The sequence below is a fragment of the Salmo salar genome, chromosome 01 (genome assembly GCF_965601325.2).
Source record: "Salmo salar chromosome 01, fSalSal1, whole genome shotgun sequence".
In the NCBI taxonomy this organism is placed as follows: domain Eukaryota; kingdom Metazoa; phylum Chordata; class Actinopteri; order Salmoniformes; family Salmonidae; genus Salmo; species Salmo salar.
Window position 1 is genome coordinate 54,620,173 of NC_138291.1, and position 21,925 is coordinate 54,642,097.

Below are 21,925 nucleotides of genomic sequence, written 5' to 3' on the forward strand. Positions count from 1 at the left end.
AAGCCAAGAAGGGGAGTGAGGTGTGTGTGTGTGCGTGCTTAAACACACATGCATGTGGGAGTCTGGGAGAGGAAGCCTGTCCATCTGATGAATGGGCATGTGCCTGAACTAAATTGTATACATTAATTGTAATCTCACCCATTCATTTCTAATGACTGGTCATTTTTGACCGGGAACACCACAGGTGTACAAAAGTTAAATAAAACACCCAAAATTTAATGAAAATCATCAAAATGTATTTTGTGTGTTCAGATGCCCGGAACCTTATGACAATCATATTAAATGAACTACATTTTTCAGAGAGAGAACTTGTAAATCGGTCCAATTCGACCGGAACACAGCAGGAGGGTTAATCGAAATTACTGATTGCCTCTTGTTCGCTTGTCGTCCCCTCATGCCATAATTTGCCATCTCAATTGTCAGTAGAAACCACATTTGTTTAAGCAAGTCAGCCATATCAGCTATGTTTTTATAAAAGGCAGTAAAATGAGGCTGAATTAACTGCTTCGCTGCCAGACAAGGCTCCTCCTGATAGCCAGGTGTAGCAGTGGTAAGATGTTGGGACTGCTGTTGGGATTCTGCTGTAGGGACAGCTTTATGGGGGCCCTAACAGTTTGTGGGCACCGTTTGTCACCGTTATAGTGCAATTAATGTATTGTTTAGTGTTGTGTTGTGTAGTGGCTTTGCTGGCATGCATTCCACTTTTTTGTTTTTGACCCACAAAGATTTACATGCTAAAATCATCACTTGGTATGACTCTACAAGCTTGGCACACCTGTATTTGGGGAGTTTCTCCCATTCTTCTCTGCAGATCCTCTCAAGCTCTGTCAGGTTGGATGGGGAACGTAGCTATTATTTTCAGGTCTCTCCAGAGATGTTCGATCGGGTTCAAGTCCAGGCTCTGGCTGGGCCACTCAAGGACATTCAGAGACTTGTCCCGAAACTACTCCTGCGTTGTCTTGTCTGTGTGCTTAGGGTAATTGTCCTGTTGGAAGGTGAACCTTCGCCCCAGTCTGAGGTCCTGAGCGCTCTGGAGGAGGTATTCATCAGGGATCTCGCTATACTTTGCTCCATTCATCTTTGCCTCGATCCTGACCAGTCTCCCAGTCCCTGCATGTACTATGTTAAGACTAGTCTATGAGACCAGACTGAAATTTGCTTCTGGAGCACACACTTCGATAAATCCTTGGTGTTTGAGATTTGATTGGAGGCAAACTGAATTTATGCTGATGATTTTCCCCCGGCCTCCAGTTTTGCTATTCATGACACACACTTACGTGGTGCAATCAAGTACATTTTGCTAGCACAGCAGAGACTAGCTCAGAGATTTACTTAACCACACTGCCTTGGTATTAGGCAGAAGTGTGTTGTGGCATATTTGCATGAAAGTAGTGTCCATTTATTAGATGTGTGTGTTTCCAAAAAGTTTACTAATCTTTACTAGCTCTCTCACCTCACAGCTTCTGTCTCTCATTGAATCCGAATGTGGACCTCAGAATGATAGGTCTCAGTCCTTGGTAATTCACTTCAAATTACTCCAACTTTACAATTTGGCACATGATGACTTACTTTTAAATCAAAATGTTGCTTAGTGGTTAGATGGAAGTGCTTTTCAATCGGCTTGAGCAACAGATTGTCCGTGATTGTGTAATTGTGCATCAGACTGGCCATAGTACTTTGAAAGCGTAAAATGCCCTGAATCTATCACAATAAAGCTGTGACCTTATCTTAAGTCAGACTAAACATGTGAGCCAGGTACTGTCTATGTCTGCGAGGTAGACCTCCCTGCTGTGCTACAACTGAGCTAGAGACATTAGCATGCCTTGTTGAGCTCTAAGCAGCTGTTGTCTCATTCCTTGCCCACTGAATTAGACACAATGACCTTTTGCTGCAGACTTCTCCCTCAGACAGTCTGTTTGTCCTCTCCTTTTTCTTTCTTTGACGCCCTGCTGCTCTGTTACTCCCATCATTCAGATGGCGGCGATGGCGGTGGTGGACGAGATCAAACGGCGCTTTAAGACACAGGACAATTTGGTGTTGTTTTGATGTGTTGTTAACCGTAAGATAGGCGCTTATGACTGTATGATTGTGGGTGCTTGTTGATCAAAGAGGGGCGATCAGGAACTGAAAGAAACTTGTGGTTTGCCTCAGTGCCCTGGGATGACACCAGCAGGGTTATCTAGAGCCGCCTAGGCCCAGGTTCTGAGGGGGCATGCTGCTCCTCTATAAACTACCTACAGGATGACAATCAGGCATAACTTCGCTATAAGCCTTTGAGGGCCAACTCCAACAGTCACAGGCAATGCTTAGGTTCTTTGTATCAGTGTACTCTTTGTTCAACTCACTGTTGATACCATCTAAGCCAGAGACTAGTAGAGCGGGTGGGTTTCCATGATTTAATACACTCTTTGGATCATCCTCTCAGGGCAGCTGGTTCCAATTAGATTTGTAGCAGAAAAATGGAGACCTCCAGATCTCTTATTTGATAGGTAGGTTAAATAAGGTCTTTAGGCCTTTAGGTCTAGAAACAGTTTTTTGAGGTTGTCCTAATAGGAATCAGTACATTTCACTCCACTCATCTGACATTCAAGGGCCACGGCACATCTGTGGTTGATATGTCTCAAAGCTTGAGTACATGTCAGAGAAGCATTTTTTATTTGTTCTATTCACTTATTTCTGTCTATCTTGTTCACTGCTCACATTTCCGCTGACATTGACAGACTATATATTGTGTGTGCAGCCATGCTCAGTACGAGTGTTCTTTACTACAGTAATCCAAGTAGAAAATTATGATTCTCATAAAAGGGAAGGCTCTGCTGACAGCTGAGACAACAAAAATGGGCTTTTGAACTTAATGACGCAGGACAAATTGCTTGTTTGAATAACAGAAAAAGTAAAATCCATTAATATACTCCTTTCTCCTAATGGCCAGGCTGCCATCTTACTGTGTAACAGTTATCCAGTGTGACTAAAGATATTCTCATAGAATTATTTATTGCTTGCGTTGACTGGTGACAATAGTCTTAAATCACTTTCTGTCCCCAGGGGGAAAGAGTATGGGCATGATGTGGACTTCCTCTTGACTATGCCTGAGATGGGGAAAGAAGAGGGGCTACTGCTTCATGTGATTGACAGACTGAGGGACCAGGTAAATGAATGTATTATTGCATATACAGTAGACAAAGCTCAATGACTGTGATTGAACAGGATAAGTCGCTCTGGATAAGAGCGTCTGCTAAATGACGTAAATGTAATAGCAGTTATACAGGATATACAGTAAAACACATATCAGTCCCCTCAGAAGGTTCCAGGGTGGTTAGTTACCCTTTACCAAGATTAATAGTAGAAAAGCACAGCACTAAGTGATGTTTGGATTGTGGCAACATCAAGTGGAGTATCACTTCAGTAAAGATTGGAGTGTGCTGTTTTGGTGAAGGTTTGTTTTATTATAAAAGGTAAATTCTACTTAATTGCATTCTTTCAACAAAAAGTTGAAAAGAGAGTTAAACCCTTGATTAGCAGCTTAGTCAGTGCTGACAAAGAACAACTAGTTTGTCTCCTCAAGGCATGGAACTTGTGATTCCTCTCACATCTGTCCTAGTGCACATACACTACCGCAAAGACTGAGTATGATGTGCCTAACTGTAATGAACACGAGGGGAGACAGAGAACTGGTTTCAAGCGCAGGGCGCAGCAGGTGTTTACTGTAAAGGACCACAGGAGGAGGCAGGTAGCTGGGTCCAGGGGCAGGCACAAGATCATACACAGGGGGTCCAAAAGGGCAACAGTACAGGCAGGGAAAAGGCTAGTAACATTGTCCGGTAGATCAGGCAATAGGTAGATATCAGGAAATCCGATAGGCTAAAATACAGGCAGGGAATACGCTTAAGGCGTCGTTAGTGAGACAGGCAAAAAGTATCATACACGGGAGGAGTAAATCACGTTAAACACACCCCCCCCGAAAGCCGTGTGTCACAAAACAAACAATACCTCACAGGGATGGGGTGCAAAGAACTGAACTAAATAGTGTGTGATAATGACATACAGGTATGTGAACAGGTAATTAGAATTCAGGTGATTGGGATCTGGAGAGTGAGCTGCGTTCAGGGGATCTAGGTGTTTGAGAGTGTGAGCTGGAAAGTGGGCTGGAAAGTGAGCAGCGTTCAGGGGATCTACGGGTTTGAGGCTGTGAGTTGGAAGCAGACGTTACACTAACCCTCCCGACTTACTCACCCCACACCACTATATTTTCACACCTCAGAAAGAAATGCGTTGAAACAAAACAGAGAAAAAAATTGAGAAAGAATGTTCTCAGAATGCAGTAGAGAAAAAAATAAAGAAATGTTTGTAGAGTTGAGAGAGTAGTATGAACAGAGAAAAAGAGGAGAGGGCTGAGGGGAATTGGGTTAGTGCCCTACAGTGTGGAGAGGGATAAAGTGATTGGAGGAGAGGATGATTACAAAGCCAAGTGCATATGAGTTGGCACATAAGGAGGTAATAATAAGATGGTCACACCAATATCGAGGGCCTCGGCCCAGGAAATTATTATTTAAATGTGGTTTATACAGTTAACCTGGCTTTGAGTGAGAGAGTCAGAGAGAGAACGAGGGAGTATGGGGTATGGGGGGACGTGTTCTTTGGTACCACCATGCTCCTCTCCTCTGAGACAGCTGATGGATTTCATGTTGGAGGGGCTGAAAAGAGAACAGTGTTTGATGAAGAGCAGGGCTGTGGTGTCTACTGTAGCTGCAGGCTTGTTTTTGTCATCGCTGCCTGGCTTTTAAAATCCTTCCCCTTTCCTTCCACCCCCAGCCTTAACTAGCTTTAATGGGCCATTCTTCTGATAAAACCTCCTATGCTAACACGCGCGCGCACACACACACACACACACACACACACACACACACACACACACACACACACACACACACACTCTGGTTATTGCTGTTTCCTCCCACCCTTGGGTGAGAAGAGGGGGGGTGGGAAGAAAGGAACTTCCCCAGATAGCATGGGGAAGGAATATGACAAGTCCATAGGAAAGGGAGCACAGGAGAACGTGATAAAGTGGAGGTAGCAGAGGTTGACTCTAAGTCGTGTAACCTTGTCATCTTCGAACTGGTCACCTGGGGGCCACATGTCTTCAACTCTTCGCCTAGGCTGAATATCATGGCTGTTTTTTCCCCTTAAGCCCTGGGGGGGGGGGGGGGGGGGGTAAAAATCTATCTATCTGGAAATGTCCTTGTGAAAATGGGCTTCAGCATTTCTTCTGATGGATATGAAAGCATAACTTGGGGGGGCACAAGCAAAGGTCAGCCAGACATTTCGATGGTAGACAGATGAGATGCAGCTATTTGCCCTGGTAATAGCAACGGAGAATGTGAGAGGGCGATGCCTCATCCACCATTCACCAATCATCTGCTCTAACTGTCCAGGTGGTGGTGGTAGATTAATTTCCATTGTAGTGCACTATGTAGATCAAGTACTGATGTAATGATATTATATGATTATGGATATGTTGGCCGTAGTACTTTCAAAGCAACAATAGTAGCCAGAGGGCACATGAATTACATATGTTATGAGGTTTGAGTCCCATAAACTGTAGACTGTGCAGTTAGGACATGTGTATAGAGACATTTTTGAGAGACAGCAATACTGGGGTTATTTAAAAGTCAAGGACAATTATTTGGTTTTATCAAGTCATACTCAAAACACACTAAAAGCACCCCAACCTCCTGAGGATTATGCACAGTCCCGCCATATTTAAAATGGTGAAGTTATGGCATTTTATTTCCATGACAAGTTCCAATGATCAAATCAAATGTATTGCACACATACACATGTTTAGCAGATGTTATTGTGGGTGTAGCGAAATGCTTGTGTTTCTAGCTCCAACAGTGCATTAATATCTAACAAGTAATATATAACAATTTCACAACAATACACACAATACACACAAATCTAAAGTAACGAAATGGAATTAAGAATATATAATATTTTACAGAGGAACTTGAAGCTACCCACCTTCCACTGCGGTCCCGTCAATGTGGATAGGGGGTGCTCTCTCTGCTGTTTCCTGAATAAAATCAAATGTATTTATAAAGCCCTTCTTACATCAGCTGATATGTCAAAGTGCTGTACAGAAACCCAGCCTAAAACCGCAAACAGCAAGCAATGCAGGTGTAGAAGCACAGTGGCTAGGAAAAACTCCCTAGAAAGGCCAGAACCTAAGAAGAAACCTAGAGAGGAACCAGGCTATGAGGAAAGATATGTAGGAGGAAGCCCATGTAATGCCTTGTAGGTTAGCAGTAAAACCTTGAAATCAGCCCTTGCCTTAACAGGAAGCCAGTGAAGAGAGGCTAGCACTGGAGTAATATGATACATTTTTTGGGGTTCTAGTCAAGATTCTAGCAGCCATGTTTAGCATGAACTGAAGTTTATTTAGTGCTTTATCTGGGTAGCCGGAAAGTGGAGCATTGCAGTAGTCTAACCTAGAAGTGACAAAAGCATGGATACATTTTTCTGCATTATTTTTGTTCAGAAAGTTTCAGATTTTTGCAATGTTATGTACATGGAAAAAACCTGTCCTTGAAACAGTCTTGATATGTTCGTCAAAACTTGATGATTGAGTTGGAGGCGTGCGTGCCCATGCAGTCATTGGTGAACAGGGAGTACAGCAGAGGGGTTGAGCAAACACCCTTGTGGGGCCCCTGTATTTAGGATCAGCGAAGTGGAGGTGCTGTTTCCTACCTTCACCACCTGGGGGAAGCTCGTCAGGAAGTCCAGGACCAAGTTGCACAGGGCGGGGTTCAGACCCAGGGCCCCTATCTTAATGATGAGCTTGGAGAGTGGAGCTGTTGAATGCTGAGCTATAGACAATGAACAGCATTTTTACATAGGTATTCCTCTTGTACGATGGACAGTGCATCGTCTGTGGATCTATTGGAGCAGTAAGCAAATTGAAGTGGGTCTAGGGTGTCAGGTAAGGTAGAGGTGATATGATCCTTGACTAGTCTCTCAAAGCACTTCATGATGACAGAAGCATGTGCTATGGGGCGATAGTCATTTAGTTCAGTTACCTTTGCTTTCTTGGGTACTGCAACAATGGTGGACATCTTGAAGCATGTGGGGACAGCAAACTGGAAGAGGAAGAAATGTAATATGTACGTAAACATTCCAGCCAGCTGGTCTGCGTATGCTCTGAGGACGCGGCTTGGGATGTCATCTAGGCTAACAGCCTTGCGAGGGTTCACACGCTTAAATGTGTTACTCACGTTGGCCATGGAGAATGAGAGCCCACAGTCCTTGGTAGCTGGCCGCGTCGGTGGCACTGTGTTATCCTTAAAGCGGGCGAAAAGGGTGTTTAGCTTATCCGGAAGCATGATGTCGGTGTCCGCGATGTGGCTGGTTTTTCCTTTGTAGTCCATGATTGTCTGTAGACCCTGCCATATATGTCTTGTGTCTGAGCCATTGAATTGCGACTCCACTTTGTCTCTGTACTGACGTTTTGCCTGTTTGAGGGAATAACTACACTGTTTGTATTCGGCCATGTTCCCAGTCACCTTGCCATGGTTAAATGTGGTGGTTCATGCTTTCAGTTTTGCACAAATGCTGTCATCTATCCACGATTTCTGGTTTGGGTAGGTTTTAATAGTCACAGTGGGTACAACATCTTCTATACAATGTCTGATAAAGTAAGTCACCGTATCCGTGTATTCGTCGATATTATTTTCAGTGGCTACACAGAACATATCCCAGTCCATGTGATCAAAACAATCTTGAAGCATGGATTCCGATTGGTCAGACCAGCATTGAATAGCCTGTAGCATGGGTACTTCCAGTTTGAGTTTCAGCCTATAGGAAGGGAGAAGCAAAATGGAGTCGTGATCAGATTTGTCGAAGGGAGGGTGGTGAAGGGCCTTGTAGGCATTTTGAAAAGTTGAGTAGCAGTGGTCCAATGTTTTCTCAGAGTGAGTGCTACAGTCAATGTGTTGGTAGAACTTTGGTAGCGTTTTCCTCAGGTTAGCTTTGTTAAAATCCCCGGCTACAGTAAATGCGGCCTCAGGATATGTGGTTTCCAGTTTTCATAGGGTCCAGTGTAGTTATTTGAGGGACATCGTGGTAAAGGCTTGACGGGGAATATACACAGCTGTGACTAACCGAAGATAATTCTCTTGGGAGGTACTGCGGTCTGCATTTGATTCTAAGGTATTCTAGGTCGGGTGAACAAAAGGACTTGAGTTTCTGTATCTTATCACAATCACACCATGAGTAGTTAATCATGAAACAGATTTATATTCCTGTCTGTGTGATGTTCGTCGTTAGGAGGAGACCAAGGCGCAGCGTGAGTTGGGTTCATCATAATTTATTTTCAATATGAACCAGCAAAAACAATAAACAATACAACGAACGAAAAGCTGGGCATGTAAACACATGCAACACCAAGACAAGATCCCACAACTGACTGTGGGAAAAAGGGCTGCCTAAGTATGATTCCCAATCAGAGACAACGAATGACAGCTGCCTCTGATTGGAAACCATACTCGGCCAATCAAAGAAAAAAAAAACATAGACATACAACACATAGAATGCCCACCCCATGTCACACCCTGACCTAACCAAACAGAGATAAACGGCTCTCTCAGGTCAGGGCTTGACAATCTGTGTGATGAACTGAGAACCCAGTTCGCTGTATGGACTCAGACAGTATATCCCGAGAGAGCCATGTTTCCGTGAAACAGAGTATGTTACAATCCCTGATGTCTCTCTGGAAGGAGATCCTAGCCTTGAACTCGTCAACTTTATTATCCAGTGACTGAACATTAGCGAATAATATACTAGGAAGTTGTGGGTGGTGTGCGCGCCTCCTGAGTCGGACTAGGAGTCCACTCCGAATACCTCTTCTCCGCCGGCGGTATTTTGGATCAGCCTCTGGAATCAGTTCAATTGCCTTGGGGGGTACAAACAAAGGATCCAATTTGGGAAAGTCGTATTCCTGGTCGTAATGCTGTTGAGTTACCGCCACTGTGATATTCAAAAGTGATTTCTGGTTGTATGTAATAACACCCAAAGAATTCTGGGCTACTAATGTAAGAAATAGCATAAAAAACGAAATACTGTTGCTTAGGAGCTAGAAGCATGGCTGCCCTATCTGTCGACGCCACTAAGGGCAATGCGATTGCCTATTACCATCTAACAGGCTCGGGACGAGCTAGGGCATTGGGGATGGGGTTGAGAATGGCCTTAAACCAAATGCTACGGCTTCGAGCATTGCAGGTTCAATACCAGTGCTAGGCATTTGTTTTGTAATTGTATTTTTCTGTTTTAACCCTATCCCGAACCTTTACCCTAACCAGTCGGAATTTTGCCTAAATGTACGTTTCGGTTTCACTTTTGCCCAGTTTGACTGCAAAACACGCCGTAATAAAAACAGCAAGACACTCCATATCTCTGTTGCCTGCAGTTATCACAAATGTCTCCATTTGCTTTGTAGGTTGCGTTGTCTAAAAGAAAACTACAGCTGATTTTTGTACTTTCACTGACATTGGATGAACACACACACACACACACACACACACACACACACACACACACACACACACACACACACACACACACACACACACACACACACACACACACACACACACACAGTCTTGAATAACTGACCTTGTGGGGACACCATCCTATTTTCCCTAACCCCTAACCTTAACCTGAACCCAAAAACCTGACCTTAACCCTAAACCTAACCCTAAATCTAAATCTAATTCTAACCCTAAAACCCTAACCTTAACCTCCTTAGAAATAGCATATGACCTTGTGGGACTAACAAAATGTCCCCAGTTGGTCAAATATGTTTTTGTTTACTATTACTGGACTTCTGGTCCCCACAAGTATAGTTAAACACGTCTACACAGTACACACAAACACACAGACAGACGTTTCAAAATGCTCCACTTTAATTTCAGTAATCAGACCGGACTGTTCCGGCAAAGCTTTGAATCAAAGGAAAACACAGTTCAAACATAGCCTGCTAACACACACTAATCTGGGACATGAAGGGAGGGTTTGTGCTCTGATTCAGAGAAAATTTGACATTAAATCACAGCGGCCCGTGTCCCTGCCACCGCTGTGACCGCCGCTGTGACCACCGCTCTCTTTGTCCTCTGGGGCAAGTGGCCACGGTGGCAGCCTGCTTGTTCTCTGGGGCAGACTGCCATGGTGGCAGCCTGCTTGTCAGCCGTTTGTCACACACTTGAAAAGAACGAAACAAAATAAAATAATCAAATAAGAATTTTTGATCAATTTGGCAAGCCGCAGAATCCCATCACTTGCATTTGTGTTGTGTTGTTTTCTTGTCTTAAAGGCAAAACTTCAAAGATTAACTCCCTGCAATATGTCTGCCTCAGTAATTCCCTCTGTAAACAGTTCTGGTGAAATAAGCTTACGATGGGATGCTCTCTGACATTACCTGCTGCGTTGAAGAACATTACAGTGTGGTGTTGCACTAAACAGCCATCCTAGACAAACTTTAAGACGTTGCTTTTTCATGGTGGGGTTGTGTGCGTGGGGCCATAGGCTTCATCAAAGGAAGGGCACCCATGTTTAGACATATATGGTCTGTAAAACTGTCGCTAACTCATTAATCCTTTCGCTCAAGGCATTCTTAGTGATTCAAGGTTAGAAAATAAATGTACAGAAATATCCAGCAGTATTTAAATAAGTGACCTAAATTAAAGCCTTTTAAAATATGCACATTTTCTTAATCAATGACTTGTGATAGGAGATTGCCTAAAGGGTTTATCATAGTCCAAAATGTGTACACATACGCACAGCAGTGTTCTAGAGTATTGACTTTCAAACTGTAACAAAATGGTGACTGTCTTAACAATGGAACTCTAGTAGACTGGTATCATGTGTACTTATGTCAGTCTCATTAAGACTGTAAAACTGGCAGTGTACAAGCTTAACCTTTATTAAAAGAGTACAACATAATACATGAACTGGCATGACACTTTCACCCACAGTTGTCACAACAGAGTTAACCAAAGGCCACGCCTCCAACAAGCCACACCTCCAGATCCTCTAATGGGTCAATTGTCCCCTACAACCCCGAAATCCAAAACAAAATGCTGAAACCTGGATGGGGGTCTTCAGCGGCAGATTCGTGGTTGTCATTGAGGGGTGCCATCCTGACCTCGAGATGGGAGCCTGCGACAGTGGCTCCCTCGTGACTGCGGCGGAGTCCCATTCTGACCTTGCCCCTCAGGTGAGGAAACCGCTGTGTTGTCCAATGATCCAGGGCTGTGAGGAGGAGTAACCACCTCCTTGTCCTCTCTTTCCACTTTACGTGGTGCATGAGGTTGGTAAGGTGCCAGCCGATCTTGATGGAGGACCACAACTCATCCATGAGTCTGAAGCTGGATGCAGTACACCATGTCAGAAAGTCATTCCAGATCCCTGCATGGGCCTTCCCAGTGACTAATTTGTTTTGGGATCAGACCAAGCTTGTGCCGGGGACTGTACACCCACACTTTTTGGCCAGGCTGTAAATGCTGACCTTGGCAGCAGGTGTTGTATGCCCACTTCTGCTTTACCCCTGCTTCCGTCAAGCGATGCCATGCAAAGTCGTGGGCCGTGTCCAGGTGCTGATGACGGTGGTGGAGGTACTCCAAGCCTGAGGCTCCAGGAACAAGGACAAGTCCATTGGAGTGCGTAGTTCTCTGGCCACTTGGTAAAATAGTCCATGGCCACAGGTAGGTATCGATTGCCTGCCTCTGTCATGGGGAAAGGACACAGGATGTCCACAGGGGCCCCCACATGATATTACTGCAATGGAGCATGGGAGCGTCTGGTTGGTCCTTTGGGCAGTGCAGGCGTCACAGGCATGCACATACTGTTATGTGTCTTGGCGGCACCCAGCCCAGAGTTTCCTTCAGAGTCGTTGGATGGTCTTTGTGTACCAGAAGTATTCTGCCCCCACCGACCCATGGACAGCCCTGAAGGCATGGGCACACATGGAACAAGGCACCAGCCGCTACCACACCACCAAGTTTTGTGTTGGTTCCCTTCATTTTCGAAACATCACCCCATTGTGAATGGCAAGGTTGTCCCACTGGGAGTAGTAGGCCTTGGCTTCAGGGCACAGGGGTGAGACACTGTTCAAGGCAGGCCACTGACTGGTTTCCAACCAACCTCGAATAGTTGCCAACACCCGGTCACCTTCCTACTCCCTCTTCAGGTCCTGGTTATTCCAGCTCTCCAAGCGTGTTGAGCTCCTGTCTCCCATCTGAATTGTCACCCATGTGGGCAGGAGACCCTCCTTTTGTTCCAAGCATGGGCAGTGCTTGCAGTCATCCTCTTCACACGGAAGCCAGTGGCTGGTGAGACAACGCATCAGCGTGTGTGTTGCATCTGGTAGTTGCATCTTGCTCCTGTAACTCTTCTTTTTTTTAAAATATATTTTATTTTTGCATTTTCCAATTAAGAACATTCAAAACAAAAGTGAAAATATGTTAGACAACAAAGTACAAAGTGACGGTAACAGACGAGCGTAATAAAAAAATACAAATGATATATACGGACATATATAATACATAAAAACATACATGATACATAAGTCATAGTAAAGAGTAAAATAAAAAATAATAATAATGAGACATTGAATCATATGGTCACCTGCCGTAAGCTACATATTATACATTACGTGTGAAACATTATATAATAATTATATAGAGATTCAATCAATGTGATGTTAGAGGAGATTCTCCATATAGTCAATAAAAGGTTGCCAAATTCTGTAAAATGTCTTTAACTTATTCCTCAAGCAGTAAGTGATTTTCTCCAGTGGGAGGAATCCGATTTCCATTTCAAGGCAATACATTTCTTGGCAATCGCTAGCAATATTTCTGTTAGCTTTATAGTATGGCTATGCCTAAGATTGGTGTTAGTATAGTTACCCAGTAGACAGACCTCTGGGTCTAAAGGGAATGCAACCCCGTGGATTGAGGATATGGTATCGCACACCCCCTGCCAGAAACCGTGTAGTTTTGAACACTGCCAAGTGGAATAGAGGAATGTTCCCCCCATCTGAGCCACATCTAAAACATAGGGAGGAGATATCAGGGTTGAACTTGTGCAGTCTAGATGGGGTGATATAGAGCTGATGGAGGAAATTAAACTGGATCAGTCTGTATCTGGAGTTCAATGTGGATGTAACACCATCCCTGCATAGGTCACTCCATAGGCCCTCATCAAGATCAATACCCAGATCTTTTTCCCTCCTGTAACTCTTCTAACCAGCGAGCCACCTGGCCCTCTGATTCTTGGAAGTTGAGAAGCCAGATAAGTGAGGCATGAGGAGGGGGAACTGGGTCCAATAGAAGTAGAGTCGGAAATGATGGAGTGCATCGACCACAACCAACAACTATCGCCGGGTGACACAGTAGTTGCGCTCGGCAAGGTTGAGGCACCGACTGTAGAAGGCCGCCACCCATTCCCCATCCGGCCCCTCCTGTGAAAGAACGCCCCCAATGCCCACATTGCTGGCATCTGTGTCCACAATGAATGGGTGCTGGGGGTTGGGGTATGCCAGGACAGGAGCCTTGAATAGGGACTGATGCAGTTCAACGAATGCTGCCGTGCAGTCATCATCCCAGTCAAACCGCTGGTCCTTGTTTATAAGGCGTGTAGAGGGCTGGCTACTGTTGCTAAGTCCTTGATGAACCTCCGGTAGTAAGAAGTTAGGCCAACGAAGCTTCTCAACTCAGAGAGGTCCTTGAAGGTCACCCAGTGCTGAACCGCAACCACCTTGGCTGGATCAGTTGTGACTCTGTCTGCCCCAACGAAATGGCCTAGGAACTTGACCTCCCACTGCTATAGGTGACACTTCTTGTGAAGGAACTTGAGTCCTGCCTACCGGATGGCAAGCAGAACCTCACACAGATTATGTTGCATGCACAAGGAAGTCTTCCAGGTAGACCACACACTTGTTGCGGAGGATTGTGTCCAACACTTGCTCCATAAGACACTCAAAAGTTGGCTGAGCTTTGCAGAGCCCGAAGCGTATCACAGTGAACTGCCACCAGCTCCACTTGCCAATAACCGCTGCGGAGGTCGAGGGAACTGAACCATCGTGACCCTGTGATGTAGTCCAATGCATTATTTATGCGCGGGAGGGGATAGGAAATCTTCCTGGTCACATAGTTCAGCTGCCTGTAGTCTGTACAGAAGCACTATGAGCAGTCCTTCTTCTTGACAAGGACTACGGTGGGCCTCCCAAGGGCTGTTGGATAGCTTGATGAACCCTGTCTCTGCCGTCTACCGGATCTTCAGCTCTGCTATTTATCTCTTAGCCAGTGGCAAGCGATGGAGTGCTGGACCAGACTGGTTCTCTGGCAGTCTTCATCTCATACTGCAAAGACATCCACAAACTCTGCAAACAGTGCTTCCAACACATCCCGCTGCTCAGGCTCCAGCCCTTCCTAACACCTCTACCCTTGTTCCAGCACAGCTTGCCGGGTAGCTTCCGAAGGTGTGTCCACTGTGCCACTGGTGACCTGCTGGGGCACAATCACCTCTTTGGGGGTCTTTAGTTGCTCCTTCTCATCTGGGGGAAGGATCTTTGTGGGGCTGTCTGTCACCAATTCCTGACGTGTCAGCTGCGGCTGCCGGTGTCTTCTTCCACTGCTCCGAAGTCCCATCATGGAGTCTTTCATCTGGAGGCTCCGCATTCCAACATCTAGGCACTTGACTGAGTGAATCCAACCCTAGGATGCAGTCATCTTGGATATCGCCCAACCAGAACTTGTGCTCCATCAAGACATTGCTGACTCTCACCGATAAGGACCGCCGGTGCTTCATTTCCGCGAGATCCCCTGTCACAGTGTGAAGATATACCAAGGTAGGGGTCCAACCCAGAGGGGAAGGGCCCACTGTGTCTGAAAGAACACCAGGCCGGACAAGGGATATTGTGGAACTGGTGTCAATCATCGCCTGGCAGGCCTCACAGCTGATGCTGCATGGAAGGTAGAGGCCCTGCGTCTCTCTGTGCTAGTGATGGCTGTTTAACAATCTGAAAAAGAAGCTGTTTTTCAATCTCTCTGTCCCAGCTTTGATGCACCTGTACTGACCTCGCCTTCCGGATGGAAGTGGGGTGAACAGGCAGTGGCTCGGGTGGTTATTGTCCTTGATGATCTTTTTTGCCTTCCTGTGACATCGGGTGTTGTAAGTGTCCTGGAGGCAGGTAGTTTGCCCCCGGTGATACGTTGTGCAGACCGCACCACCCTCTGGAGAGCCCTGCGGTTGTGATTTGTGCAGTTGCCGTACCAGGCGGTAATACAGCCCGACAAGATGCCCTCGATTGTGCACCTGTAAAAGTTAGTGATGGTTTATGTGGGGAGGTGCACATTCTGGCTGCAGATTATGGTCTCAGAGACGCTTAGCTATGTCACAATGGGACATCGGACTATCGTCTCTCAGCGTCTCAGGACTATGATTCACGCTTAAGGCTATACATTTTGATGGAAGATTGTTTTTATTAAGTATTTAAGTAATTTCAGTTTCTTTGGCTTCATAATCTACAGTATGTTGAAATGTAGGTAATGAGAATGTATGTAGAATGAATGATGATGTATCCAGTATGTGAGGGAGTTGGAGGCTTTCTAATCTGTTCGTATCCTTGTGGGAACAGTAATTGCAGATAGAGAGGGTTTCTGTGGTTCAACAGGGGTGACATCAGGGGTTTCTCTCTCAGTTCTGAGGACAAGCCGATCGGCGCCTGAAGCTAATTAGAGGAGCTGAGGTGTAAGGAACGAGGGGCAGGGGAAGAGGGATGAGGACAACATCTCTGAGTGCAGTCCCCACATGTCACTCACTCAGTCTTTCCGATGTCATCAGTTAATGACTCAATCATCACCTCCACTCCCGATGCCCTCTGGGAAACGCTGTCTCTTCTAATGAAGCGGAGAAACACGGTCAAACAAGACCAGGCAGTACTGGCTCAGTAGGGTTTAATGTCTCTTGATTGACCTCAGTGTCTTGGTTGGATAGGAGGAGCAGTTACAGCTGCACTTCCTCCTGCAATTATTGCTCTTTGAGGAGAGCCTGGCAGATTAATGGTCAGTAAGAGGAACACAGTATCCCAACAATTACTGTGGGTGCTGGAATTAAATTGACAATTTGTAATGTTAATCACCTTAGCGCTCCTGGACTGGGGGAGCTGCATAATCAGCCGGGCCAAAGCCCAGAGGAAATCAATCCTCTTCTTCTTCCTGCTACTGCCTACTCTCCACTATCTATACTCCAAGTCATCTACTCATCTACTCCTCTCCCTCTTTCCATTTGTCTTATCCAGCCGTATCCTCACTGATTCTCTATATCTCTCCCAAACCGTCTACTTTCTTTCTCTCTCTTTCTCTCTCTCTCTCTCTCTGCTAAAAAGGAATGTCTTACTTGGGAGTGATTTTCCATGGAGTGGAATTGTGTGCCATTGGGTCCGAATGGCCCCACTATGTTCGGAGTCTTGAAGGTTGTAATTTAGTTGCAATCTCACAATTGGCATATTACACTAAGTGGCAGACACACTGTTTTTATATGCTTCTACTGCGAGTGTGTATAGAAATCCTACAAACCCATTGCAGGCTCTAGATGACAGCATGTGCAAATACGCAACTACATTTTCATAATTACATACATCAGGCACTGAAGTACGGTAGCAGCATAAACCAATTCCATTACAAAGTCAATATCTATATTATATTTATAATGTCAATATCTATTTTATTAGTGGTGACAGTGACTATGTCCACGCTGATTAATATTCTCTTCTCACAAGGGCATTCTGCTGTACTGTGAGTACCAGGGCTCCACCTTTGATGTGAGCAAGCTGCCTAGTTGCAGGTTTGAGGACATGGACCACTTCCAGAAGTGCTTCCTGATCCTGAGGCTGGAGCAGGGCCAGGTGGAGGGGGAGAGAGGGCAGCAGAGGGACCCAGGGGACAGCAGGGGCTGGAGGGCCGTACGGGTGGACCTGGTGGCCCCACCTGTTGACCGCTACGCCTTTGCCCTCCTGGGCTGGACCGGCTCCAGGGTAAGCTTGGATCAAATGATTGTGAAATAAATGTGGATGCCAAGACACACAAAGATACATTGACTAAAATTGTTAATACATTTTGATTTAAAGACAGCTGAGTTAGGAAACATTTAATTTGCAAAAAACAAATGATCCAATTCACATGATGATAGTGCTTGACAGAGCAGTCAATAACCAAAAATAAAACATTGATAATGAGAAATTAATAGCTAAACACGAACAAGAAAGTTACTATTGGAACACATATGATATGGCAGATGTATTCCCTGCTGATAAAAACAGCATAGACCAGCATACATTTCAAGCTGGTCTATGCTGGTCCATGCTGGCCTTCGCTGTGTTTTGGACACTGGTCTGATCAGCATGGCCTAGCTGGTTCTGCTAGCTGACCAGCATGGTCTAGTTGGCCAAGCTGGTCTGACCACCAGCAAAAATGGTCACCAGGGAAAAGGCAACGAAGGCTGGTCACCTGCGAATTTACATAGAAGGCTGGTCACCAGCGAAAACATAACATGGGCTGGTCACCAACCTATGCTGGTCTATGCATATTTTTTTCTTCTGCAGGGTTACTGTTGGGGAATACAACAAGGGTTGTAAGGTGGCAGGAGGGTGGCAGGAAAGGGGGATAAATGGATAACAAGAGATATGATTATCAATTATTTTCTTCCACAGCAGTTTGGGAGAGATCTGAGGGCATTTGCCCAGAAGGAGAGGCAGATGCTTCTTGACAACCATGCCCTCTATGACAAAACTAAGGTACTGTGTGTTCTCTCATTACAGTGCAATTGATAAATACAAGGCTCAACCATTGGTTTTAGACCGGTCTTGTCCCAATGGTGGTGATGCTCAATATATCTTTACCACTGAGGCAATTTTTTTTGTCACCTACAGTATTGTGCTGAACTAGTACAAATGTTTTAGTTGTCGTGTTGGCTCTCTCTTTCTCACTCCAAAGCCTAGCCTCCAGAGTGTGTGTTTATGAATCTGGGTGGTGAATTACAGCAAAGCCCTTGTCCTCAAACGTTATTGGAGGGATTAGGCTTGGGTGTTAGAATGCCTGTGCTGGGAATACACAGACACATTATCTTGAGTAATTTTATAACAATATGATTCTCCTCTGAGTGAGCAGAAACTAGATACTGACGTGAGGGCAACATTTTTAATTACAGTTCTGCTTGCTGTGAAGGGGCATGATGCACCCCACACACACATGCGCACATGCATACGAAGGCATGCACACACAAACAGACAAACACACACCCATGCACGCACACAGGCATGCACGCACACACACACCGGCAGATGCATACACGCATGTAAGCAACACACATGAACGCACATACACACACATGCATGTACATACACAGACACACACGCACAGTCTTGCATAACTAACGTTGTGGGGACACACAATTCAGTCCCAATCAAAATCTTATTTTCCCTAACCGCTAAACCTAACCGTAACCCTAACCTTAACCTCAAAACATAACCTTAACCCTAAACAGAACCCTAGCTCCTAACCCTAAAACTAACCCTAGGTCCTAACCCTGAACCTAATTTTCTAACCTTAACCCTAAACCCCATAGAAATAGCATTTGACCTTATGGGGACTAACAAAATTCCCCAAGTTGGTCAAATTGTTATTTGTTTACTATTCTTGCGAGGACTTCTGGTCCTCACAAGTATAGTTAAACACGTCCACACACACACACACACACACACACACACACACACACACACACACACACACACACACACACACACACACACACACACACACACACCTTCTAAAATACATACTCTAAAATGAGAAGAAATAATAACACATCAGCATTAAGTTATAAGTGAATCAAATCCATCTATTGGTTTCAATATATGAGGTAGAGGCTCGTTAAGGTGAAGTTAATTGTACTGGGAAGCGCAAGGTTAATTTACACATTTCCAAATGAATTACATTTGCATCTCAGTTTCAGCCAACAGATTGATTGAGAAACTGATATGATAAAAGGCTATTATATAAATTTACATCTCATTAGAATTCCAATGACATTAACCCTCACTTGCCCACACAGCAAGAGCTAATTACACTCAGTTTAATACCTCTTGAATGATAGGGCAAAATGTACATTTCTGCATAAATAGACATATCCAAAAGTAATAACAATAACTGGTAATGCTGCATAGTTCTAGAAAAGGCTGGAACTCTTTTAATTTTTTTTTATAGATTGTGGACATGTACTCACCTTTGAAGACACAAGCGCAGTAGATGTATTATGAAAATACGAAAATATGAAAAATAATATATGATTTCTTTCCTGTTCAACAAAAGTGGTGCAAAAGGGCTTCTAATGACTGAAATGTTTAGTAACAATCAAATTATAAACATCTTACTATAACATGTCACCTTTCTTATATCTGTAAATATGATCATACTTAGTGACACAATATTGGTACCATTTCATATTACTGACGGAAGAGACTTTTTTTCCCAAATGTCCTCTGAGACGTGCTGAGACACCATTAATATGTGTGCGGTCTCGTCACAACAGTGGTGTTAAACTAATTCCATGGAGGGCCTAGTGTCTGAGGGTTTTAGTTTTTTCCTTTCAATTAAGACCTAGACAACCAGGTGAGGGGAGTTCTTTACTAATTAGTGACCTTAACTCATCAATCAATTACAAGGGAGGAGTGAAAACCCGCAGACACTCGGTCAACCGTGGAATGAGTTTGACACGTGTTCTACGTGGTCTTTAGGCTGAGCCACACTGGGTGCGTTACAACTTCAGCTTCAAGCACAAAGTGATTTCGTCTGTCTGTGACCAAGAGAAAATGCTCTTGATTAAATTGTATGAAATTATTATTTTTTTTAAATCCTGTTGATAGCTATAAATCCATCTGAGAACGTCACTATTGTTGCATCCGCTATATGCAATCTGCACTATTGCAAGCGCAGCTGTGAGTTTCACAGGCACAGGAAATCGTTATTTTGTCTGGATAGGCCAGAAAATATGACTTGTCGCTCCTTATGCAAATAGCCAATTTCCTGTGTCCGTGAAACTGATAGCTGAGCTTGCGATAGCATATATGAATTGGAACAACCAGTGCTTTTAGAGATTGTAAGGCAATTGATGTTGCACCATTTACAGAGCGCATCGTAAACAGAATTATCAGTCGGAACTGGTCCAGAACTGCTCAAAGTCCCAAATACTGTATAGGGGACTTAACATCTAAGAGGTTTTAATTCATGACACATTCTTCTTTGTTTAGATACATGATGTAATTCATTTGTTTTTATCACGAAGGTTTACTACTATCACTATGTTACTATTGCACTACATGCTAAAGACTATGGCGTGAAGTTGGGGGTAGACACGTTTTAAATAAGAGCGCTTCTTTTTTTGATCACTTAATTTCAAGCTTATACTAAAATCCCTCTGAACAAATATGACACACTGTAAGAGAATGTGTCACATGAAAAACATAAATATGTTTATTACAGTCCCAGATGACAGTCAGTGCTGAGGTTACGCATACACTTAGCCTTGCTAAGAGCATGGCATCCTGCAGCAATGCATCTTGGCTCATTTACATGCACAGGGCTGGGGGAGCATGGGGACAGGCATCTTGAGGAGTGAGTGAAGCAGGACAAGGGCACCGGGCATGTCACCCGACTGACCGACAGGGGGACACACTGTCACCACAACGTCCCCATTACCCCCTTCCTTGGGAATGGGGGTCAGGACATAGAGAGAGCAGGGTGGCAGCTTTATGACACATATTATACAGATGCGGCCATCTCAGAGATTGTTTATTCAAACACAAGGGCAGAGGTAAGCACACAGGCTGTGCAGCGATCTGGGTGCTGGCGGTGACAGGGTGATTGGATCACATACACTTACACTCAAAATTAGATCTGGGGTCAGGTCAGATGAGTGTGTTGTGTCTGTGACTATCATTAAATGTGAAGACTGTTATTTAATCAAATCAATTCTCTCTGTGTAATTATTATTACGTGATTAAACTAATCATGTAAACTTTAATTAACTAGGAAGTCGGGGCACCACGGGAAAATGTTTATAGAGTCTCTATGTCCTGAATCGACTCTTTAGATATTTTCATATCTTATCAAAACAGTTGCTTATTAATGAATTGTACCTCATCAGTTCGCATTACTGAACATCGCAAACCCTTGGATATCTGCACGAACCCTAGCATAAATTATGAATCAGCGATATACAAATTGGTTTACTTATTTGTTTATTTACTAACTAACTAATCAAGTCACAGAAATACATGAAAACACACAATTAGGTCATACATGGGGTATTACATGATACAAAGGAAAAAGTCCCTAGCAGACGAAACCGATATGACGGCTTGGTAGACAAAGGAAAGGGGGTGTGGACCGCTCAAGAGCGGGAAACTCATAGCTGATAACTACACTCATAGAAATTGCTAATACTTTACATGAATGACTGCTCATTCGAAAATAAATTGCAATTGACATATTTACAAGTGTTGTCTTGTTGTCTCTCTCTGTGGTCGCCGGTTCGTCTGCTGGAGGGTCAATCGACAAAAAAATCTCTTGTTGTGTTCGTAATGGATACGTCGGGTGTACCCATGGTTGTTGCATAGAATAAATGTTTTGGCGGTTGTCAGTATTCTTGTCCTAGACTTTGTACATTTCCGGCTGCATACTGGTAGTTGGATTTCTTACTTCTGTAGTGAATCGATAGTCTCAGATTTTAACCATTTCTAGCCGTGTAGCCAGTGCTCCACGCTGTATGGTCTTGTCCTTTGGTAGAGTTGTAGTGCCAACCATTTCAACATGTAGCT

General features: G+C 44.4%; 1 protein-coding gene across 2 annotated transcripts in view; it reads left to right on the plus strand.

Annotated features, from left to right (window-relative positions):
* LOC106605322 (DNA nucleotidylexotransferase) overlaps positions 1–21,925 on the plus strand; it is a 145,389-nt gene that overhangs the window by 70,377 nt on the left and 53,087 nt on the right. Inside the window, exons 8-10 of one of the 2 annotated variants that reach the window (XM_014200816.3) lie at positions 3,046–3,148; positions 16,832–17,086; positions 17,762–17,845. In XM_014200816.3, coding sequence (XP_014056291.1) covers positions 3,046–3,148; positions 16,832–17,086; positions 17,762–17,845 — 442 coding nt within the window. The remainder of the gene's footprint in view (positions 1–3,045; positions 3,149–16,831; positions 17,087–17,761; positions 17,846–21,925) is intronic. The other variant, XM_014200825.3, reaches the window with a different exon arrangement.